We start from the raw sequence: 22533 nt of genomic DNA, 5'->3' as shown, positions 1-22533 counted from the left end.
CTGCTGATTTCCGAAGTTTCCAATCCAAATTTCACTAGGAAAGTTAAAAATAAAGCATTGCTGGTGCTGTTGCCAATGGATGCATGAAGTAAATATCAACACAAGATTACAGAATACAAGTGAAGTATACCGAAATTTCACGCAAAACCCAGACTGCCCAACTCACAGCCATTTCCTCAATTTTGTTTAGATTTTGGTAGTCATTTGGACAGACCACTTTGGACATTATATTCTCTGTAAATACATGGTAAGTCCAACATTTGATTGATTTTTATTTGGTTTAAGACAGCTATCTTGAATCCAGCAAATACTTACTGTCTACTATGAGTAAACCCCTGTTTACTGTAAACAGAGTAAACCAGGCACTGCCACATACAAATAAGTTAGACACAGAGCCAGTGGCTTATAATTCTCTGAGAAACAAGGGCCAAAGAAAGGAAGAAAGAAAGAGTGAACACATAAACCACCAGCCTGACACAAGACATAGCAAGTAACCTGAGAAGGTCATCAAGAAAGAACTTTAGTAGGGTTCAGCGATGGGAGATCCCTATCTGGGGGTAAATGGGAAATGTTAAATGGTATAAGGTGAGATAAATTCAAAAGATTAAAAAACTGTAGATTAAACTAATTACACACAAAGTAGCCAAAAAGAAATTAAGACAGGAAAGCTTACTGCAAGAAGATAATTAGTTGCATTTTTGCATATCTCCAAACTTCATATTTCTGTAGCTCACACCCATTTTATTAATCAGAACTATGACATGTGTGTCATGTTTGTGTGCAATTACTCTAGGAGTGATACAATGTACAAGTAGAACCAGAAGTGCATCCTTCAAATGAAGTTGATGAAGAAAACTTTATGTTCGTGACAGTGTCTGCACTGCTAAATCACTTCTTAAACCAGAATAAGACATTTCCTCCATCCATGGCTTTCCCTGAGAAGTGCAGCATTCAGTATCCAAGATGAGGCTAGAACTACTCATGTACTGCTCTTTGAAATCCTTCTTTGATATGCTTTGTATGAATTCCAAAATTAAGACAGACTAAGTGTTAAATATTTTTTTTTTAAGTTTTATTTTTTTTTTATAGAGGCATGTTATTTATTTATTTTGTTTTTGTTTTGCTTGTTTGTTTGTTTTATACATGCACTGGGTACAGTCAGAAGCGCAGAAGGGTGAGAGAATTCACCAGAGCCAGAGCGGGGAGCAGAGCAGGCAGAAGGACCCAAGTACACTGCTGAGGGGAGCAGCGGGCGGCAGGAGGGGTCTGCGCGCCATGTGGGACCCTCCTCCGGTGGCCGGGGAGCAGCCGGGGATCGAACCGGCGCTGCAGAGGCTGCGGGCAGCTTCGCAACCCAGCGCTCAACCGCTGCGCCACCAGGGAGGCCCCTAAATACTTATTTTTTTTAAAGATTTATTTATTTATGCATATAAGGGCTGGGGTATAGGCCAGAGGTGTGGGGGGTGAGAGAACTCACCAGAGACAGAGTGGGGAGCAGAACAGGCAGACCGACTGAAACACACTGCTGAGGGGAGCAGCAGGCGAGGCAGGAGAGTTCTGCTGCGCCATGTGGGTTGCTCCCTGGCTGGCTGGGGATTGAACTTGAGCTGCAGAGGCTGTGGATAGCTTCACAGGTTGCGTCTTAACCCCGTGCGCCCCCAGGGAGGCCCTAAATACTTACTTTTTTCTACCGAATTGAAAACCTAGTTGTCAAACCAGGTATTAACCAACCAAACAACCAACCAACCAACAAACCCAACCATAACTTAAAGTCTGCTTTATTATACATAATCCACGTGTTCTAGTCACAAATTAACTATAAGCCCCTTTATGCCACCCACTATGTGGTTTCAAATGTTTTAAATGCCTTTCTGGGACTCACAACCATATCTAGATGAAGGTACAAGAGCATCCTGTCTTTCTTTTCAGGCAGCCATCGGTAAAGGGCAGTACTCATCAACCTCTTAAGAATGCTCTCAGTCACTTTCCTGCCAGTCTCCATCTCAGAGTTTAACACAGCTGGATTTAAACTTCTAACTCATCCATGGCCAACAGAACTCTCTGGTATGCTTAGGCCAATGACAACCAAGGCTATTACTATCCTTTCACAGACACAGGTGGGAAAAGAAGTCTTGGTAGCTTAGCAGAAGACAAATTAGAGTCCCTATAATCCACAAACATGGCTGCCTCCCATTGGCTTGGAGGCTACAGAATGGCCTCTATGGGAATTGTAAAATGAGTATAAAGTATATGATTGAGCTTGTAAATTGTATGACCAACTACGCTTGTAGGTCAATCTCCAACTGCCAGGGCTTTTGCTCTGACTGGAGTTAACACAGAAGCTAAAAAGTATATGCCTTTATGATTAAGAGCATATACACACCACTGTTTCTAGGCCAATTTCTTTATCTGACCTGGTCCCTTTATACTTCAATGTTCAACACTGGCAAAGACTTCAGAGACCTGTCAAGCACTGTTAAGGACTGAAGCTTTGGCAAAGCCGCCTACAGAGACCTTTACTGGTTTAATTATTAACTAATGTATATATGTAGACAGAAGCTTAAGTCTTTGTGAGGTATATGGATTAAATGAAGAAATGAGGTTTTAACATTGGATAAAAATGATACCATAATCTTTAACAATGGTGTTTCAATTTATTTAAATGACTCCTCACCAGATTGGGGTGGGGGGGTACTGGAAAACTAAAGGAATCTACATGCAAAATGCTTTTCACAAACCATTGGAATATGTAGTCAAAATGTCACAAAACACAAAAAGTCTGCCAAACCCAAATGAACCAATATATACACATGCAAACACACACATGCATGTACTGTGCTACAGAGAAGCAAGACATTCGGTCATGAGAAACACAATCTGGCCTGAAACAAAAATCTTTTTTCAGGTTACGCACACAGATTCTAAATGGAGTGTTCAAACCCTAAAGAACAAAATATAATTCATGTGCTCAGATTTTGAAGATTCCCTTTAGAAATTCTCTTTTCAATTAAGGACCACCTATCTGGGTTTATAGATTTTTCTTAAAAAAAAGTATGTATCATACTAGTGGCTAGAACAAACCAATAAAAGGGTCTGTATTCTTTTTTTTTATAATCCCATTTTTTTTTTTTTATTAGAGGCATGCTTTATTTATTTATTTTATTTGTTTGTTTGTTTTGTTTATACATGCACTGGGTACAGTCAGAAGCGCGGGAGGGTGAGAGAATTCACCAGAGCCAGAGCGGGGAGCAGAGCAGGCAGAAGGACCGAAGCACACTGCTGAGGGGAGCAGCGGGCGGCAGGAGAGGTCTGCGCGCCATGTGGGACCCTCCTCTGGTGGCCTGGGAGCAGCCGGGGATCGAACCGGCGCTGCAGAGGCTGCGGGCAGCTTCGCAACCCAGCGCTCAACCGCTGCGCCACCGGGGAGGCTAAAAGGGTCTGTATTCTTAACAGATGTGGAAAACAGGAAAACTTACTCCCTAGCAACTCCATGGTTCCCTGCTAGCAAAGGTTCTCTAAATTGTGTGGTCTCTGTACTCATTAAGCACCACATAACCTTGAAGGGTGGGAGCGGGGGTAAAGACAGGTGAACCAGAATACCAACAGTACCCTGGAACCAACAGTACCCTGGATACTAGAGAAAAGGAGTGTTACGTGTCATAACAGATAGCATATTTATTATTTGACTTGAGATAATAAAATCCTTTTATTTTCAGGAGAGGGAAAAGCACAAGGAACTATGGTGATGGTGCACAGGTAAATTGGTAGTGGGAATTTTTACAGGGACTACAAATGAGAGGAGAAAGCAAATATTGTACAAAAATGAACAATGATATAAAATATATAAATACATTTAAAAATAAATGATTTTAAGAAACCCTTTTATTTTCGAAGACAAAAATCATGATGACAATGATTAAGGGCTATCGTATATCATGCATTTCCTCTGTGTTGGACATGTAACATTAATAACTTCAATTAATCAACTAACTCAGCAATGTTCTGAGTCAGTTATTAACATACCCATTTTAGAGATGTGCAAACAGGTTCAGTTAGGTTACATAATTTATGTTTACAACTGTGACAAATTCATGACAGGTTTCTAATGGATCTCCTATAGGGCTACAGACTCCCGGACCATTAGAAATGAACCTCTGATATTAACAAGAATCAAGAATTCTGGCAAATGCATGAATTCAGAGAGCCATATAACTGCCATGATGCACAAGGGCATAAGAGGTGCAGAGTGATGACTTAGGAGTTATGGGATTGAATCTGTTATTTTTGCACTTCCTACAATTTCTATGACTAGCACGAATATCTGCTACAGAAATGGCAGATATTCTGCTGTTTCTCCTACAACTATTATCTATGTTTCTCTGGCCAAATTTCTCATCTATAAAATGAAGCAGTTGTACTTGACCACTGGAAAGTTGTGAAGATTCAATCTGACTCTATATAGTACCTCATATGGCATCAAGGAAAAGTTTCATTTCCCCTATCCAGTCTGGCGCAGACAATCAGCAAATACTGCAATACTAGAGAAGGAAAACACCACTGTGAAATAAGTAAGGAAAAGTTCCAAAGCCTTGAGTGAACTTTGGAATTTGTACTTTAGACTGAAGGGTGGGGTGATATAATGCCTGAGAGGTCTTCAGAAACAGTTATACACCTACTATGGAGCGCTTAAAGAGGAGCAACCTTACATACAATTATGAATAAGTAGGTTCACCACAAGCTCTAGTCTTCCTTTTGGTCCTAATAACCATGTATTTCTTCCCTATCCTCATAATTCAGAAGTATAGAATCTACAATTATCATCTTTCCCCAGTGCTACCTTCAGGGCCAGGATGAGTACAGTTTTTGACAAACGGGGCCTGCTAAACAGTTATAGGAGATACTGATAAGATTGGGTCAGTTCTTAGGTGCCTATATTTCTGTATGTTACATGATCAGTTATCCTTCTTATTCCCATTTTCCTTCATAGCAGTTTAATTTTTATTCTTAATTATCTTACTTATTTCTGAGGTCAAGGTAATTCACTGAAATTCAGGTAACCAGTAACTCAGTTTGCTAGAATATCTGCATCTACCATCATCTGGCTAAAGTTAACCACCAACGGGAAAATGAATAGAAAGGTTACACTATTAACTAGTATTTTCCTAGAAAAATACTAAGCTATTGTTAACACACACACACACACACGGGGCGGGGGAGTGCTGTATAACACAACCTGAAAAAATGTGAAATTCACATTTTCTAAAAACTGAATCTAATCTAGAATTTTAAATAATCGTTATAATAAAAGACAATGCAATGTCAGTTACAAAGGAAAAAATCATAAATAAAAACTACAAGTATTCCAGGGTTCTAAAAGGTTGGTAGCTAGGTAAAGTCTTTTTTTTTTTTTTTTTTAAAGATTTATTTATTTATACAAGCACTGGGTACAGTCAAAAGTGCCGGAGGGTGAGAGAATTCACCAGAGTCAGAGCGGAAAGCAGAGCAGGCAGAGTGACAAAGTACACTGCTGAGGGGAGTAGCAGGTGGCAGGAGAGGTCTGCGCACCATGTGGGACCCTCACCCGGCGGCCAGGGATCGAACCAGCACTGCAGAGGCTGCGGGCGGCTTCGCAACCCAGCGCTCAACCACTGCGCCACCGGGGAGGCCCTAGGTAAAGTCTTAATGTCAAATTACTTTTGTTGTCTTTTATAAAACTGATTAAGAACTCCTAGAGGTAACATTTGAGTCCAAACATAATAGGCCACCATGTAATGTAACATTGCCTTTTCAAGTTTATATTTGGAAAATAAACAATTACCAAAAAAACTCAGTATTTAATTTACCTGAGTCTCAACCTCATGACTCTCTTGCCTATAAAAGTATGATCAGCTAAAGAGTATTACTTATTGACGCAAGGTGGTCTTTTAGAAGATGTGGCAAATTAACAAGCAGACACCTGTCTTTTCTAGCATGGCACTCTCTTTTAAGTCAGTGTTAAATCTCAAAGAAGAAAGGCTCTTAAGAACTCATGCAGGGCAAGTTCTAAAGTTTACAACTAGAAATTTGAAAAAGGGTAGGGAAATTTTAGTCCTCTATAGTAACTTTAGAACACATTTTGTTCCTTAATTTTTAAGTGACATCACTTTCTGGGTATTAAAAGTCTACAGTGTGGTCATTTAACTGTGAGATCTTGAACTGAACTCTAACCAGAGAACAAATGCACAAATAAGGGAATTATGAACCATTTCTTATAGAACAAAGTAGACCCATTTTCATTTCAAATGACATGCAAGACAGTTCACAAAACAATTTGACACCCACAGAGAACCACTCAATGGGTTATTGGTGGAGTTGTTACAGTAATCTGCAAGCTATAGCCAACACCTAGACATCTTGTATCAATGACCTGTGACTGGCTCCAGCATAAACAGATGGGTTACCAAGTAAAATCTTGCTTATGGAAAATCTACTCTGGCTTGTTTTGGATCTTACACTCTTCTTCTTTTGTCAAGTTAGTTGTAATAACCTATGTCATCACCATATTAAATCTTTTTTAAGGGCTTGGCAATCAGTTCAGTGATCTCTTTAGAGTGTATAACACTCTACTTAAATTATTATCATAACCTTGCTTTTCTCACTTCCATGAGTCAAGTAAGGATGTGTTTTTTACCAGAAAATAAATATTTGCTATCAATATTGTTCTCTGGTGTCCTGCGTTCCCAAAACATAACTATTAAAAAGCTAGGAACATGAGCTTGGTGACGGAAAACTCCTTAGTTTTTACTAAGACTAAATTTAAACTATAAACCTTCATTTAACATGGATTGCTGTACTGCTTTAAGTCTCAAAAGAGAACATTTCAATCTCCAAAGACTAACTCAGTTGTCTCTTTTAAGAGTTATCAGAATAGCATTATGCTGAAAATGACAGTCTGGCTATGTTCTGTTTGTTAATCAGCACAGACTTGCTGGCCAACTGCAACTGGCTGTAAGTCCTTATCGCAAATAAAACTATTTTCGAGCCATTTCTATTTTTCACTTAAACATCACCAGCTCTTCCAGACTCAGGACCTGTCAAGTGTTCTGCTGCCAAGACTCTGCCTGTCAGAAAGGTCAGCATCCAGTACCTTCCAGTTGGGTCCCAAAGGGCCTCTCTTGGTCTTGACTGACTGGAATAATGCTGGGTCTTCATCAGCTTTGTAGTCCTGCAAAGCAAAACAAAGTCAGAGGCAGAGAAGAAAACCAGAGAAAATTCTTAAACCTTGCCAGAACAGCTCTTTGCAGCTACTAAAACACATGACAGAAACCAATTAGGTTTACTGGCTTTTATATAAAAGTTAGAAAATGCTTCTATATGATATTTCCATTTTCCAATAGTTTCAGCATTTTGACATACTTCTAAGCATTTCAGAAACAAAACACACCCATTGCAGTTTTGACAATATCCGTAAATGAGAATGGACCCTAACACCTACATGGGAGCAACTACTATGACTGAAAACACAGATGAAAACTGCTGATCCCATGGTGTGCCCCACCTCTCTGTGCAGATGGTTGGGTCTGTGGTATATGCACCAATTAGCGGGCCAGCCTCTCCAAACCCTTGTTCACAGAGCCATGGGATGTACATAACTTGGCTTCCTCATGGAAGACAGACTGCACTCATATTAGCACTTCATTGTTAGAGGAGGTGAGGGAGAGATTTATGACTCTGTAATGGAACTACCTTAGTTATATTATGCCATAGGGAAATGCTCCTAAAATTTAAGTTTTATGTAAGGTTCGATCATTTGTAAATTCTATTCTCTTAATATCCTATTCCTTTTAGAATAGGGGAAATGAAAGGACTAAATCTTTTAAATCCTAATTGCTTTATAAAAGTCCTTTAATCATCACACACACACACACACACACACACACACACAATCTACACATAGAAACAAAAAAAATTGCTTTTGAAGACCTGGAGTCCAGATTTAAGTAAAAGAGTTGTAATGGTAATAATAAAAAGAAGTCTGCTGATCAGTTGAAAATACCACAAAGGAAGAGCCTCTTCCTTTTTAAGCCAGAAATAACAGAGGTGCTTCACAGTACTTAGGGAGGGACCACATACTTTGGGAAAACTGCCCAGACAAGTCAAATATGAAAAAGCATTGTTGTAGAGATAAGGGCATTGCAAGCACTGAACATACTTCAAATATAATACAAACTTCGACAAGTCAAAGAAAGCAAGCTGAGTAGCAGTCAACCAAGACTGAACAGTTACTCAGTAAATCATATATGTTAATGATTCCTAACTAAATAATGTAAAGAAAGGAAAATGTGAGGTTCAGGTAGAAAACACAAATTTAAAGAAAGGTAATTGGGTAAATATGTGAACATGAACTCAACGTCTGAAGGTTGTCTTCTAAGACGCTATAAGAAAGTCCAACAATGGGCTAAATTACAGAAGCAAACCTAGCGGGCCACAATAAGCCTTATGTTTAGAAATTCTCAGTGTGGCGTGGCCACAGGCATTAGGTCAGTCAGCACTATCCAGGAACAACAAACTGGGCTGAGCCAATGGCAAGGAATTTGACAGCTAGAGTCACACCCTAAAAATTAACAACTTCACTGCTGACTGAGAAAAATCAACTGTTTGGTGGTTTCAAGACCAGGATTCACAGTGAGAAATTACCTACCCCACTAACATAACAAACTGCATGCCTCTATAGACCATTTCCTTCTAGGTCAGAGGCTTTGCAATTAAAACCCAGAATCGGGCTCACTTTTCTCCAAAGCTGAAAATGTTTAACATTATATCCAATAATCACTTTTGGTATCATTTCCCTTAATGAAGTCTATTTCTTGAACTAGAACTTCTTTTCCTGAAGAAGGACATGTAACAGGTAGTGCACCAGAGTTAACAGGCAGGTTAACAGGGAGGTCTGAGGAGCTAAGGAAAACCAGCACCTGGTTCTGGCTCCCAGAAAGTTATAGCCTAACTGGGAGAAAGGAGATGCAAACAAAGAAAAGGTCACTGAAACCACAGGGGGTCTGAGTTAGCTGCCAGTAGAGAAGGGAAAGAAGAATCATGGTCAGAAGTGAAACCAACCTATACCAGCCAAGGAAATGTAACTTTTTAAATGAGTATTAAAATAAAAATCTTATTCCAAGTGCATTATATGAATATATTTTAATCATCTGTATAATGTCCAGAGGCCTGTGTAGTGTTTAACAGTCATCCATTTGAATGAAAAGTAGTTTTTTTTCTGTTTACTAACTGGGGTGTGACCTTGTCATGGGCATAATGATACAGTTTTTGCTTTTTAATTTTTTGTTGTTGTTGTTTTACAAAATCTGAGATGATATGGAAACTGGCATGAGTTGAATAGTAAATACTACTTTCCTGAATCAAAGAGAGAGTCAATTAGAGGATGGCACCATTATTTTATGTACCCTTAAAAAGGAAAACACTCAGTCAATAAAACACGCTGTAATTGGAAGAGAAATCCTGATCCTGAATATATTAAAATGTGAGGGGGGAAAAAGGTGAGGATCTTAGAACTGATGAAATAGTGACTGCAGAACTAAATTTGCCTGTACTGAGAGAAAGAAAAAAACAAAAGCCATAAAACAAGTATGCACAAATATCAGTAGGGCCAGAGGGAAAAAAAGGATTGTTCATCAACCCACCAAGAAATAACAAATTTAAGAGAAGCGAGCTTAGTCCAAATTGCGGCCAGTATAAATTATTCTTGCGTACAGGTAAATTAAGTGATTCGGCCAGAAGGGCTTAAGCTTGATTATGGCATCGGTGAAGGGGAAAATGTGGGTGGATGGACTAGATGGACTTTTTGACAATTCTCTTCCTAACTCCACCTCCACAGCAGGGAGAAACTTCAGAGATTTCCAATACCTATTTGACATGGTTCAATGAAGAACATGGAACTTTTCTACCCTGGACCTAACTAATATATATTTTGTCCTGAGCCTTCATTATTAGCGCCAGGTGGTTACTGAGATATTTTCTGAAACTGAATTCATAGAATTATAGAGACCTGAACCCTGAAGACCATCTAAGCTGCCTCATTTTATAGCTGAGGAAACAAGTTCAGCAAGGAGATAGTGAGACTCATCTACCATCAAGGACTTTAAAACAAGCCTTCTGAGCCCATGCCTGGGTTCATACTAACCCTATACAAGAGGGCAAAAGGGTGTCCAGAGATACCAGGTAAGTAAAACACATTTCAAAAACACGATAAAGCAGTGGCACCCAAGGCACCAAAGTAGATTTTCCTATAAGGCACAAATGTGTGCATATAATATTATATATACATATCCATGTATCGCCAAAGCTAAGTCTTCCCTCTGCCTTTTTCTCTTGAATACAAAGCAGCAAACATTAAAGATATACTGAAAATGTAACAAAACCCAATTATTAACAATAACACCTTACCCTTGACAGATGAGAATAATGCATCTTGTCAAAACCAAGGAATTTGGGGGCATTTTTATGTTAGTTTGAATACGTAAATGTTTAATCAGCTGAATTAAGTAGCAAGATATTAAAAAGCAGGAAGCAGGTGTAGTTTTAACAACCTCAGTTTTGTATTTCTGTAACAAACATTTAATTTTTGAACAGTATCTTCTTTACTACAATTTTATTGTGGGATATCTAGTTTTGTCTTTCTGTATTTGAAAACTGGCCGACTTATATCCATATCACAATGAACAAATATATTCCTTCATGTATGACAGTTTCAGCATACAGAATGCAACCTCAGCTACCAATTATAGCTGCAAATGAGCAATAGTGTGGAATGAGACAGCCTGCTGGCTTTGTTAGTATTCTGTCTCCTTTGGGATCCCATGGGGAAAGGGGAGGCTCTGATGAAGAGAAGCCCTTGGCTCATGGTTTATTGTGCTTGCCACCAGCTGCAGACTTCTCATCTCATTAGTTCTTTTAGAATACTGTGGGTGAAGACAGCTGTAGCCTACTTGAGTCTTCAGCTCCTGGGTATTCTGAAGGCTGAATTTGCTATGCACTTTCTGTAATCCTTGGGAAAAAAATGAAAGCAAATTCACTATGCCAAGGAAATGTATTTTTAAAATGAGTTTTAAAATCATGTTTAAAGGTAGACAAATCTTATTGCTAAGGTGCATTGTGTTGAAAAATTTTTATGATCAAATTTTAATTATCTGTATAATGCCCAGAGGCCTGGCCAGGATAAGGGCTTAGTAAAACCATCATTATCAAGTTAGGTGTAATGTCCCTAGACACTGCTCGTTCCACCAATACTGGTGCTCGAACAACAGAAAAACACAATGGTATCAGCATAAGGTAGATTCGGATTAGGTTAATACAACTCTATTTAATTGAAAACTCCTATTTAAGTGAAAAAAAAGGAGGCAAGTCAAAGTTAAGACACCCTTTGGAGAACAAATACAATATAATATGGTAAATAAACGGATTACAGAGTCTCCATGCTGGAGCCACAGAATACATTCATTAAATTCTTATAAATAACTGTTTTCTGTCACTGGAATACAAAAGTTGTACTACCTCTTGGGTGTACATCTGTTACTCACTACAGCTCTCAATAGAAACTCTCAACAGAAACCAGATTCATTTTGAAGACAAAGAATATCGGCTTCATGAATCTTTTGGCGTCGTGGCTGGTCCCCCAAATGCAAGCACAATATCTGTGCTGAGCCAACTTAAATGTCGTTGAGCTCAGATTTAACTCATGATTATGAATGGGGAAGCGAGTGGAGGGTGGGAGTTGGGGAGGCTGGTAGAAGTTTCTTGACAGCTTGTGGAAAATTCAAGATGAGCTCCAGACACCAGAAACTGTTTAAAGCAGCATGCAAGGGTCACCACAGGTGGGGCTAAGTGTAAGCTAAGGAAAGGAGTGCCTAAATTACAAGCACCAGCAACTCCTTAACACCTGCTTAGGAAAGATGAACACCCTCCTCCCACACCCCCAAACAATTCTACCGAGTAAATGCAAAAACTTGAGAGATATTAGGATCCTGCAGCCCCGCTGTAAAATGCTTTCCTTTAGCATAAGATGATTAATTAGGTGTCTATTCAAATAGCTCAAGGATAATCACTAAGTTTACAATGCACAGAGTATTGCTACTCAACTTAGCAAAGCTCATTTCCTCTAATCACAGCCTAAAAATAAAGGCCAGGATGCGGGAGGGAGGACTGAATTAAGTATAAAGATACATAATATCATTATTAGCAAGGCCCTGTATTGCTCATTGTTGTGCACTTAGAAAACAAGAAACGCCTGGATCCTAAAGCCATGGACCAGAGTGCCTAACTACAGTTGCCAAAATTCAAGCCAGACTGCAAACGCGAACTCTATTTAAAAAAAAAAAAGTTAAGTTTGCATGAAATTTCGCAGTAGCAAGTTCACAGAGGTATAGAGAAATAACATTTACTAACTTGTTTTAAAAACTCATTTTAACAGTTATTTTCAAATAAGCAGCTTTCTTTCCTCTTTTTAATTATATCTCCCTAATGACTCCTCACCCTTTCAGGTTCCCACAGAGTACCATTAATATAGTATAAGTAAATCTCATTAATTCAGGCCCTACCACCTTGGAATTCATAATAATTCGGACAGAGGCTGGACTGAAGTTTATCTTTGCATGATCTATGAAAAAAAGATTTGCTACACAAATTAATAGAGTAACAAGATCTCAGGAGGGCTGTTTAAACAGTTCAGAAGTGTTTTAGAGCAATTCAGAAGCATTCATTTGCATATAATTATTATGCTAATTACAAATCATTCTTATCTATTCATTAAAGCAGATTCCCAAAGGACCACTAATTGTCAATAACTTGTTGGCCTAGTTTCTGTTACTGAATGTACCTCAGAGGAACAAAATTGCATTAAAAAATATTCTCTGATTCAGCCCTCTCATTAATCCTTACTGGCTTTCTACCAATGAATCCCAAAACCTGAATTTGTAAACAACAGCACTGAGACCAGAGAAATTCAGTCATACCTACAACACGCCCAAAGAGAACATTTTTTGTGATCTTTCTAATCTCAGAGACCCTACAGAGAACTGGGGTGTACGGGACAGAGTGGGAAGAAGGTGGCCACAGCCCAGGGCACTGCTAGACCAGAGCAGAGCGGCTAATGTCTCCCCCCAGTCTTTCTCATCTCATCATCCAGGCCACAGCCACAGACTGGCAAACACTATCATGTTTATGAAGGCAGACCCCCAAAAGTCTTCAGAAGGTTACAAATAGAGAAGAATATAGAAAGCAGAAATTCAGCTAAAAAAAGAGTTACAACTAAAAGTCTCAAATGACAGACCTCAAATCCTACTATACACAAAAGGGAAACTAAATATATTCTCCCCCCCCCCCGCACCCCCCCCCCCACAGATATGCAGGTGAGGACATAAGGAACCAGCCTGTGGGAGTTAGGAGGGTGAACTGAGGGTTCCCGATAGCCCAGGGCTGGTGGGCTACACCCCACCCCTCCTCTTATGTAAGTGGGCTACTAGTGTAGCACAAATATACAATATATTTATTAATATAGCATTGTTACTATGCTCACAGATTTATTATAGCACTAAAAAAAGGATGATATTTTAAACTCAGGAAATGAAAGAAAAAGAATTTGTTCATCAATTCTGTTAAAGGTGATTTTTGTTCAACATTATATATTTAAAAAATGAACTGGCTTATGCCTGAAACGTAAGTTGTAAGTTCAGGAAAGTTAAAAGAGAAATGTATTTATTTCCTTAAGTGACAGTAGATCATGCAACTAAATCTCTTAAATGAAAATGTGCATGGGGGGGTGGGGAGGGAAGGGGGTGGAGATGAGGGCAGCATCATAATGAAAATTCAGTGTGAGTCCTTTCCAGTAAAATGTCCATGTTGGTTCATGACTTGGCCTTCAGACACAGTTGCGGCCAAATCCTATGACCCCCATTTAACCATCAGCACTAATCTAACACTAAATAGGAAACAATTGCTGAAAAAAAGTAAACATCTTTTTTTTCTTTAAAATTGAGAGCAAAGTCCAATTAATCAACATTATTCCTCCTATTTTTGAATAACTTACATACGTAGAGGACCACATTCATTCTCCCATTTAACCCTCAAAACTTGGAATAAAGGTACCATCACCACAAGGTGTAGGAAGTGAAATCCCTTGCTGAGGTGCTAAGCAGCTGAGCTGGGACTCAGGTGTGGCTCTCTGGACACCTAGGCTAACCAAGATACTTCACTGAAAAACTATTAGAAGATTTACACTTGAGCATTTGATGAGACTCAAGTACCTGAAAGGATATTTGCTCCCTTCTCAGCCTTGAGAACCTTAAGGTTTCCATTATTGAAAAGGGACTTTTATAATGAGTACATTTAAAGTTTCAATTTGAAGTTGTTTCATTTTTTTAAAAATCTGCCATTAGCTGCTCAAAAAACATTTTCTAACTCCTACCAGAGAAATTTCTTCTCACCCAGAAACTGGAGTTTCTACTTCACACCCCACCAACACCACCACTCTCCCTTTCTTCCTTTTAAAACATGGAAGAGAAGGTCTTCCTGGTGGTGTAAGGGGTTAAGTCTAGGCCGTATCAAGCTATCACCAGCCACTGCCTGCAGGAGTTCAATCCCTGGCCGGGGAGCAAACCCACATGGTGCAGCAGACTTCTGCTGTCTTGCCCACTGCTCTCCTCAGCAGTGTATTTCAGTAGATCTACCTGTTCTGTTCCCCAGTCTGTCTCTGGTGAATCCTCTCACCTCCTGTACCTCTGGCCTACACCCCAGTTCTTATATGCATAAACAAAAAAAAGAGAAAGATTGGAAATAAACACAAAGTTAATAATGGGTTCCAGTGAAAAAGTATTTTGTGCAAAATATACTTGGACATGCAGATTTGTAAGAGAAATTTAAAAATCTGCTGAGATTTAAGCAAGGAAGAAATAAGCAATATGTTGTTTTCCCACAAGAGGGCACTACCATCCAACTATGCCTTGAACTATATGGGACATTCTCTAAATTCACTACTAGATGCAAATCTTTAAGTGTTCTGAAAGTACTTGATCATGTAAGGCAGCAAAGTGGGAAACATTTTTATATTTTTTTAATAGGAACCATACTTACATTTATTTATAATGTCTTTGAGGATGGGGACAAATTTATAACTCACTACAAAAGGAATCTTGACAATAGCTTGCTTCACAGCATAGCAAAGGTGAGATTATATGGGGATCTTAAAGGTGGGCATTTCTTGAGAAAAGGTAAAGAAAAAGTCATTGCTACCTCAAAACCTCTGCTTAATTTGTTTTTCACCTAAGTTCAAAGAGGCAACTTAATTGTAAGTTAGGAGCTGGGTCACAATTCTCACATCTTTATTACTCATAGTTCAGTTAAGAGTTTTGGGGACTTTCTCACATAACCAGAGGTAAATCAACAAACTTAAGACAGAGATGAATGTCTAGCTTCATTTTAATGGTAAAAGGAAGAGGAACTCTACTAGATCAAGTGTCTGCTCACACCAAAAAGATCACAAAGAATTTGCCAACTACAGGCTCTCCTCAAACTTGCTGGATCTCAGCCACAGACTTCTAATAAACAAAAGCTCTTCTCAGGGCTACAAAACTGGGTAGCCACTGTACCGTTCTGGGAAGCAGAAAGCCCTTCTTAGGAAGTAAGAGGCAACAGATGGAGGAAAAGTAACGTCGCAAATGAAATGAAAGCTGTCTGAGAGACTATCAGGAGCAATGGGCAGCGCTGGCCATTTTAGGCTTTCACCTACGGTTCAGAAACACATCATTTTTGTAGCTCAAAGGTTGACAAATAGTAACAATTTCACATGTTCTCATCTAATTCTTAATTGCTTCCAGCTACATTTCAGTTTTAATTAAAAAACTAGTAAGATTATTTAGAAAGCATATTTTATCACTTTTATTTCTTCAGAATTCTAAAATTTTTTTCTAAGTGTGATGCAGTAAATGATGTTGCCAAGACTATCTATTCAAATATATATCTGGACACTGTCCCCCAGAATGTATGCTCAAAAGAAAAGATATACCCAAATCCTTCCTAGACACAAGAAACAAGTACTAAACTACATCTTAGTACACAAGGTGTAACCAAAACTTACATGCCTAAATACATTAGTCAAGTTTCATCAGCTTTTAAAGGATGACACTTATGAAAAGTATCTTTAAAAAAATCAGCAACTTTAAAACATCCATTTTCAAAGTTTAAAACAATTAGAAAGTGTCGGATTTTTCAACATTCAAATGATGGAATGGCACATTCAAAATGAAAACATCTAAATGCATGTAAAGTCAAGTCTTATTTGTTCATTTTCAAAGGCAACCACAATTTCAGAGAGCAGGTACAGCTTAATGTGCATCTGGTCTGAACTGTAGTGAGCCACTGTTCTGCCTACCAAAACACAGCAAATGGATCATAACCAAAGAACAAATAAATGGTCAATGCTGGAAAGAACAAGTTTAAAAAAACCACAAAACTTAAAAACCCAATTCATTTTCATTGACATCACATCTTACAAAGATTATCATAGGACTTCTAGGCAAGTACTTTATTTTTTGGCAATAAGAACCTGAACGAGTATTTTATGAATACATACTGTAAAATTCCTGGTACACTGGAACACTGAGAGCACTCAAGTCCTCCACTTCGCTAACAATCTCACACTCCCTTTAACACCAGGTTTACTGAAGCTCACCCTATCCACATCCCACATGGAAGCAGCTTCTCTCAGATGCAGACACTATTGGTGACACTCTTTGTCTTTACTAGGGCAGGGACTCCTTGAGTAAACCAGGACAGCATCAGCTGAGTGGGAGCCCAACAATCCCACCATTGTCTTTTGATAATGCAATTAAAATGGCAGCAGCTCTTTATTTTTAGTAAAGCAACAAGCTCCAAACCTCCCAGCTCTAATCAGCCTTTGAACCCCTACTGTGGTCATAGCCTGGAGCCTTTTCAGTTGTGAGAAAAAGCCCTTTGGCAGAGGTATCCTACACAAGCAACAGTTGGAAAAAACTCAACTCCAATCCATTTAGAAACATTTTAACATTGTTCACTGATTGGGAATCTTGTACTCTCTTCAGACAGATACAATTTTTCCTTTATCTGAGGCTATACTTAACTTACCAACACAGAGCAAATACCAGTTTCCAATAATCGTTAAATAAATAAATGAGAAAATATGAGTGATAGTCTCAAGTGTCCACACCAAAAGACATCTTAGGACCTCCAATATTTTTATTCTATTGCATAAATGTAAATTTCAAAATATGAGTTCTGTAGTTATGCAGGGGTAATCAAGGAGGCGATCACTGATTAAAAAAAAAAAAAATTGGTATTCCAGGGAGACCAGGGAAGATGGACAGTAGAGCAGGTGGTTCCTTGTTTAAGCTACATGAAGAATTATCTTAACATATTGCCAAGAATGAAACAGCATTTGAGTAAAAGATGCTCCAGAAAGACAAAAATATATCAGCAGCTCTATGTTTGAGTCTTGGCTCCCCTTCCACTGGTTATGTGGCTAGAGAAAACTCACAGCACTTCGCTGGGCTAAAATTCTGTAACAGCAGAAATAAAAGTTGGAATGAGTGTTGCTGAACCATGGCTTTCAAGTGAGATGCCTTCTGCTTTCAAAATCCTACAAGGGTTCCCGCTCTACAATCCTCATCATTCACAGTGTACAGAGCATTTCCCAAATATTGAAGAGCTGGACAGAGCTGCTGAAGCCCAGATTCTGAAGGGTGAAGGGTCTAAGAATTTGCTTTTCCGTAACTTGAACCCCTTGAAGGAAAAGGGGTTCAAGTGATTGATTTGGCTTGAGTCCTAGCTAAGGTCTTGAGAAGTCAGTTTGGGAGTTAGCCACAATGCTCCCTACAAGGTCTCAGGGGCGCCCAAAGAATCTCTTCTTCAGAATGTTCAGGGAACTAGACCAATGTACAGATCCAGCTCACAAGTGGGAATCAAGACTGTGTGCTTCTCAGCCACAGTGGAGATATACTCAAAGGAGACCAAATAAGGAGGATAAGGCTGAGTGAGTGAACTGAGCAGAAGTGACTCCAGGAACTATGAGGGAGAATAAGTGTTATCAGCAGCTTCATCCTCCCACTTGCAAATGCCTGGGTCCCCTAGGGATTAAAGGAAAGACTGGTGACTAGTGAGTAGATACACTTTGTTCCTAGAGCTTGCCTGAAAAGGCTGTTCCAAAGTGCTCAGCTGTAAAGAAGAAGGGCAAAGAATTCAGAGTCCAAAACCCACATCATATGGAGGGAAGTCTGGTTATGTGAGGGCTGGCATCAGAGCTGCAGCCTGCAGAGTCTATACTATGAGTTAACCTTCCCCATCTCTCCCCAAGAGTGATTTGCAAGTGGGGAAAGGGACAGGAAAAAAAGGATGGAGATTCTGCGTAAATATGAAATTGCAATTATACTAATAGGCAGGTATGGATGAGGGTTATGTGACAACTGGGGCAGAGGGGGTTAAAAAGGGCAAAAGGAAAAAAAAAAAAGGGCAAAAGGAGAAGTGGCATGAATGAAATCTGTGCTTTAGTTTAATAACACAAGCTTACTGGGTCACCCATATTAAAAGAGCCCCCCAAGTCTGCCAGGAAGTCCCCATGAAGGATCCTATCCACCAGAGCATATACCCTGCACACCCCATCTGTGACTCAGACACAATACGGCAAGAACCATAGTTTCCAGGTTGTGCCTCTCCCTTTTAGGAATACCATCTTCAGTGAAATACCACCATAGTTATAAAACTGGGAACTTTTGGTTTTGAAGTACCTTATTTGGCAAAAATCTTTCACCACAAATACACTCTGACATGTTGAAACATGAGGGAAATAAAATTTATACCCTCTTTAAGTTTACTGCATTTTAATATGGAACAGATCTATATTTTAAAACTATAGCTCTCAAACAATTTTATATTTTCATATCATTAACATTTGCTTGCTACTGATATCTAGAAAAATTAGACAGATGTTAAACTATTCTTTTTAGACCTAAGGGTTTTAAAATTTTGACTTAAACATTATTCCTACTTTTAAAAAAATTTCAAAATTCTAATAAAGTCCCATAGTATGTACTACAGGGGAAGTATATACTATAGAAGAAGACTGATACAATCCTTTCTGGTTGCCCATAAATACCTAAAAATGTGGTTCCAATTTCTTTCTTTTCTTTTTTTAAACTGTGCTCATTTTCTTTCAAATTACTTCCAAAAACGAAGGTTTCTCTGATGTTAATCGTGTGTACACTTCGGCTTACACTTTAAAGAGTCTTCCTCTCCTGGGAAGTGACTTTTGTATACAAATCATGGAAAGCTACTTAGACAAAGTGCTGGAGATGATTAAAAGCGGCCAGATTCAAATTTATACCTTAAAAAAAAAGCAAAAGCAGATGTCAACTGACTCATTTGTATATATTCTGGAAATGAGTTGAAGATAGGCATGTGGATTTCATCAAGATACTTAAAGAATTCTCAACTTTAGAAATTAAAAACTTTAAAACTTATATTCTGGTGTTTTACACTTTGACTCATACTACAATTTAATCTTAACTAAAAACACTTTTTAATCTGAGAAAGGCTTTGCTCATTTAAAACTCAATTTTTAGAATTAAAGGTACATCATATATACTTTGTCATCTAGGGTTAATAAAGAAAGAAATAATGTTTTATCTGTTTATTATTTATTTGATAAAATCACTCTTTAAAACTACAAGACACTGGTAGAAATGTAAAGAAATTGGACACAAGTAAATGGAAGAATACTCATGTTCACAGGCTGGTAGAAATAATACTGTTAGATGTCATACTACCAAAAGCCATCTATAGATTTAGTGCAGTCCCTATCAAGATTCCAGCGGTATTTTTTAACAGAAGTAGAAAAATACTCCTAATATTTATACAGAACCACAGCAGACCCTGAGAAGTGAAATAAATCCTATAAAAGAACAAAGCAGGTATTGTATATCCCAATTTCAAGCTATACTATAAAGCTACAGTCATCAAAACAGGATGGTACTGGTATAAAAACAGACATATCAATGGAACAGAACTGAGAGCCCAGACATAAACCCCAGTACACAGTCAGCTAGTATTTGACAAGGAAGTCAAGAATACTCAAAGAAAACAGTTTTCTCCAATAAATGGTGCTGGGACAATTAAATATTCACACGTAAAAGAATGAAATGGAATCACATCTTTTTTTTTTTTTGCAGAGGCTGTGGGCAGCCTCGCAACCCAGCGCTCAACCGCTGCGCCACCAGGGGAGGCCCTGGAATCGCATCTTAAACCACTCACAAAAATTAACTTGAAGGAGAGTAAATTAAATTTAAGATCTGAAAGCATTAAATACCTAGAAAAAAATAAGAAGAATCTTCTTATTCATGGGCTTTGGTTACAACTTCTTGAATAAGACAACTAAAGAATCACCAACAAAATAAAAAGTAAACAAACAAAAAACTTTTGCACAGCAAAAGAAACCATCAACAAAATGAAAAGACAACCGACAGAATGGGAAAAAAAATTGCAAACCATTTATCTGATATAAAGGGTTAATATCCAAAATAAAGAATTTAGAAGTTCAAAAGTGAAAATACCTACATAACCCAATTGAAAAATAGGCAAAGGACCTAAATAGACACTTTTCCAAAGAAAGTACAAGAAATGTCAACAAGTACATGAAAAGATGTTCAACTTCATTAGTCACTGAGAAATGCAAATTAAAACCACAGTGAGTTATTACCTCAAGCCTATTAGAATGTCTGTTATTAAAAAGGTAAGAAATAACAAATGCTGGCTTGGATGTAGAGGAAACAGAACCTTTGCATATCATTTTTGGGACTACAAATTGGTACAGTCACTATGGAAGATTAATAGAACTACCAGCTATCCACTTTTGGGAAAACACTTATCGCAAGAAAAATATCTGCACTTCCATGTTCATAGTACCTTTATTTACGACTGTCCAAATACGGATATAACCTAAGTGATCATCAATGGATGTATGGCTAAAGAAGTTGTAGTATAAACACACAAACGATGGAATATTATCCAGGCATTTTTAAAAAAGGGAATCCTACCATTTGCAACTACATGGACAGATCTTGAAGTCATTATGCCAAGTGTAACAAGTCATATAGAGAAAGACAAATACTGCATGATCTGACACTCATATATGGAATCTAAAAAACAAAACAAACACCCTCCACAACACCCCTGACTTACAGAAAAAGAGATCAGACTTGTGATTACCAGAGGTGGAGGATGGGAATAAAGGAAACTGGAGAAAGGTGCTAAAAAAGGTACAGTCTTACAGTTACAAGATAGCTAAATACTAGAGATGTAATGTACACCATGAAGATGACAGCTAACAATGCTGGTGATAATAAAAAAAAGTTTTCTCTTTACTCCTTCAAAACTTTTTTGAAAAGCTCATTCCATGTCAGGCACAGAACAGCTTACTAGGTCTTAAAAACAAAAATAATGAGTAGAGCACAGTCTAGTTCCCTATAGGCTATCCAGTTTACTGAAGAAAGCTTTTTATGAGTGATACCTGGGCTAAATTTGAAATAGGAGAGGGGACAGGTGGGTGTGGGGTAAGAGGTGGAATGTTCTGCTGGAACATAGTATACTCAGAGGCTGCTGGAATGCCAGCAGAAGGAGCCTTCCTTCTTCAAGGACATAACACCTTAGCATTTCACTAGAATGCCTCTTTTCCCTGCAACAGGAAATCTGTTTTGCATGGTAGACAAAAGAAACTGGGTAGGGACATTTAAGAAGAAATTCCAGACTGCAACTTGTTTCATTAAGCAATGATGTATCTAACAGAAAATCACAGAGAACAGTATCTATAGTAACAGTCCTAGACAGATTTCCAGTGGATCACTCTGACATATTTTTACAATAAATCCTTGGTCCTAGAGTTATTGTGACAAATGTCAGTCTTTGATTAGGTAAATATGTCAAAGTAGTTACCCAAGTATTCAGTTACAAAGTAGGTCTAATCACATAGTGGCATATGAGGCATCTGACACCAGAAACCCAATGTAGAGTTAAATCCTAAGAATAATTAAGACACTTTGAATTAAAGTGTTTGGGACTGTTTTAAATCTATCTGTAGTGACAGAAGCCCTCCACCAGGTGGAGTTAAATGATTCGTTTCACCTTTAGATTCTCCGTTTCTTAAACTTGCCAATTATTTCACATTTGTCCTAATTTTGCAGAAGACCTGGTTACTTCTCAAAAATACTAATGTAACTGTTTTTATTTCTTTTAAAGTAATTAACATACAGGAAAGAAATACAACCACTTAAGAAGCTTTAAAAAATTTGTCTCACTCAAGAAAAAACAAAGTTCATTAGAAACAAGATGAGTATCAATGAATTAGGCTAAGATTAAAACACCTGTTAAGGTGCCACATCTGAAATTGGAGACTTCATGAAAGTCCCCCTAATGAAACTGCCTTGTTGGCCCATTCACAATTACCAAGCTCCCAAATCTAGTATCACT

The 22533-nt window shown here is 38.3% G+C and overlaps 1 protein-coding gene across 2 annotated transcripts in view; it reads right to left on the bottom strand.

The window, feature by feature from the left end:
* The window catches only part of PITPNB (phosphatidylinositol transfer protein beta), a gene marked incomplete at both ends in the record, with an annotated part of 61077 nt that overhangs the window by 12063 nt on the left and 26481 nt on the right, over positions 1 to 22533 (bottom strand). For both annotated transcript variants that reach the window (XM_084253483.1, XM_084253484.1), the window contains one exon: positions 7127 to 7204. In XM_084253483.1, the coding sequence (XP_084109609.1) occupies positions 7127 to 7204 (78 nt within the window). The remainder of the gene's footprint in view (positions 1 to 7126; positions 7205 to 22533) is intronic.

This window comes from Talpa europaea (genome assembly GCF_964194135.1).
Source record: "Talpa europaea genome assembly, chromosome: 14".
Taxonomy (NCBI): Eukaryota; Metazoa; Chordata; class Mammalia; order Eulipotyphla; family Talpidae; genus Talpa; species Talpa europaea.
The sequence above is the reverse complement of the archived record's forward strand: the minus strand, read 5'-3'. Positions and strand labels throughout refer to the sequence as shown.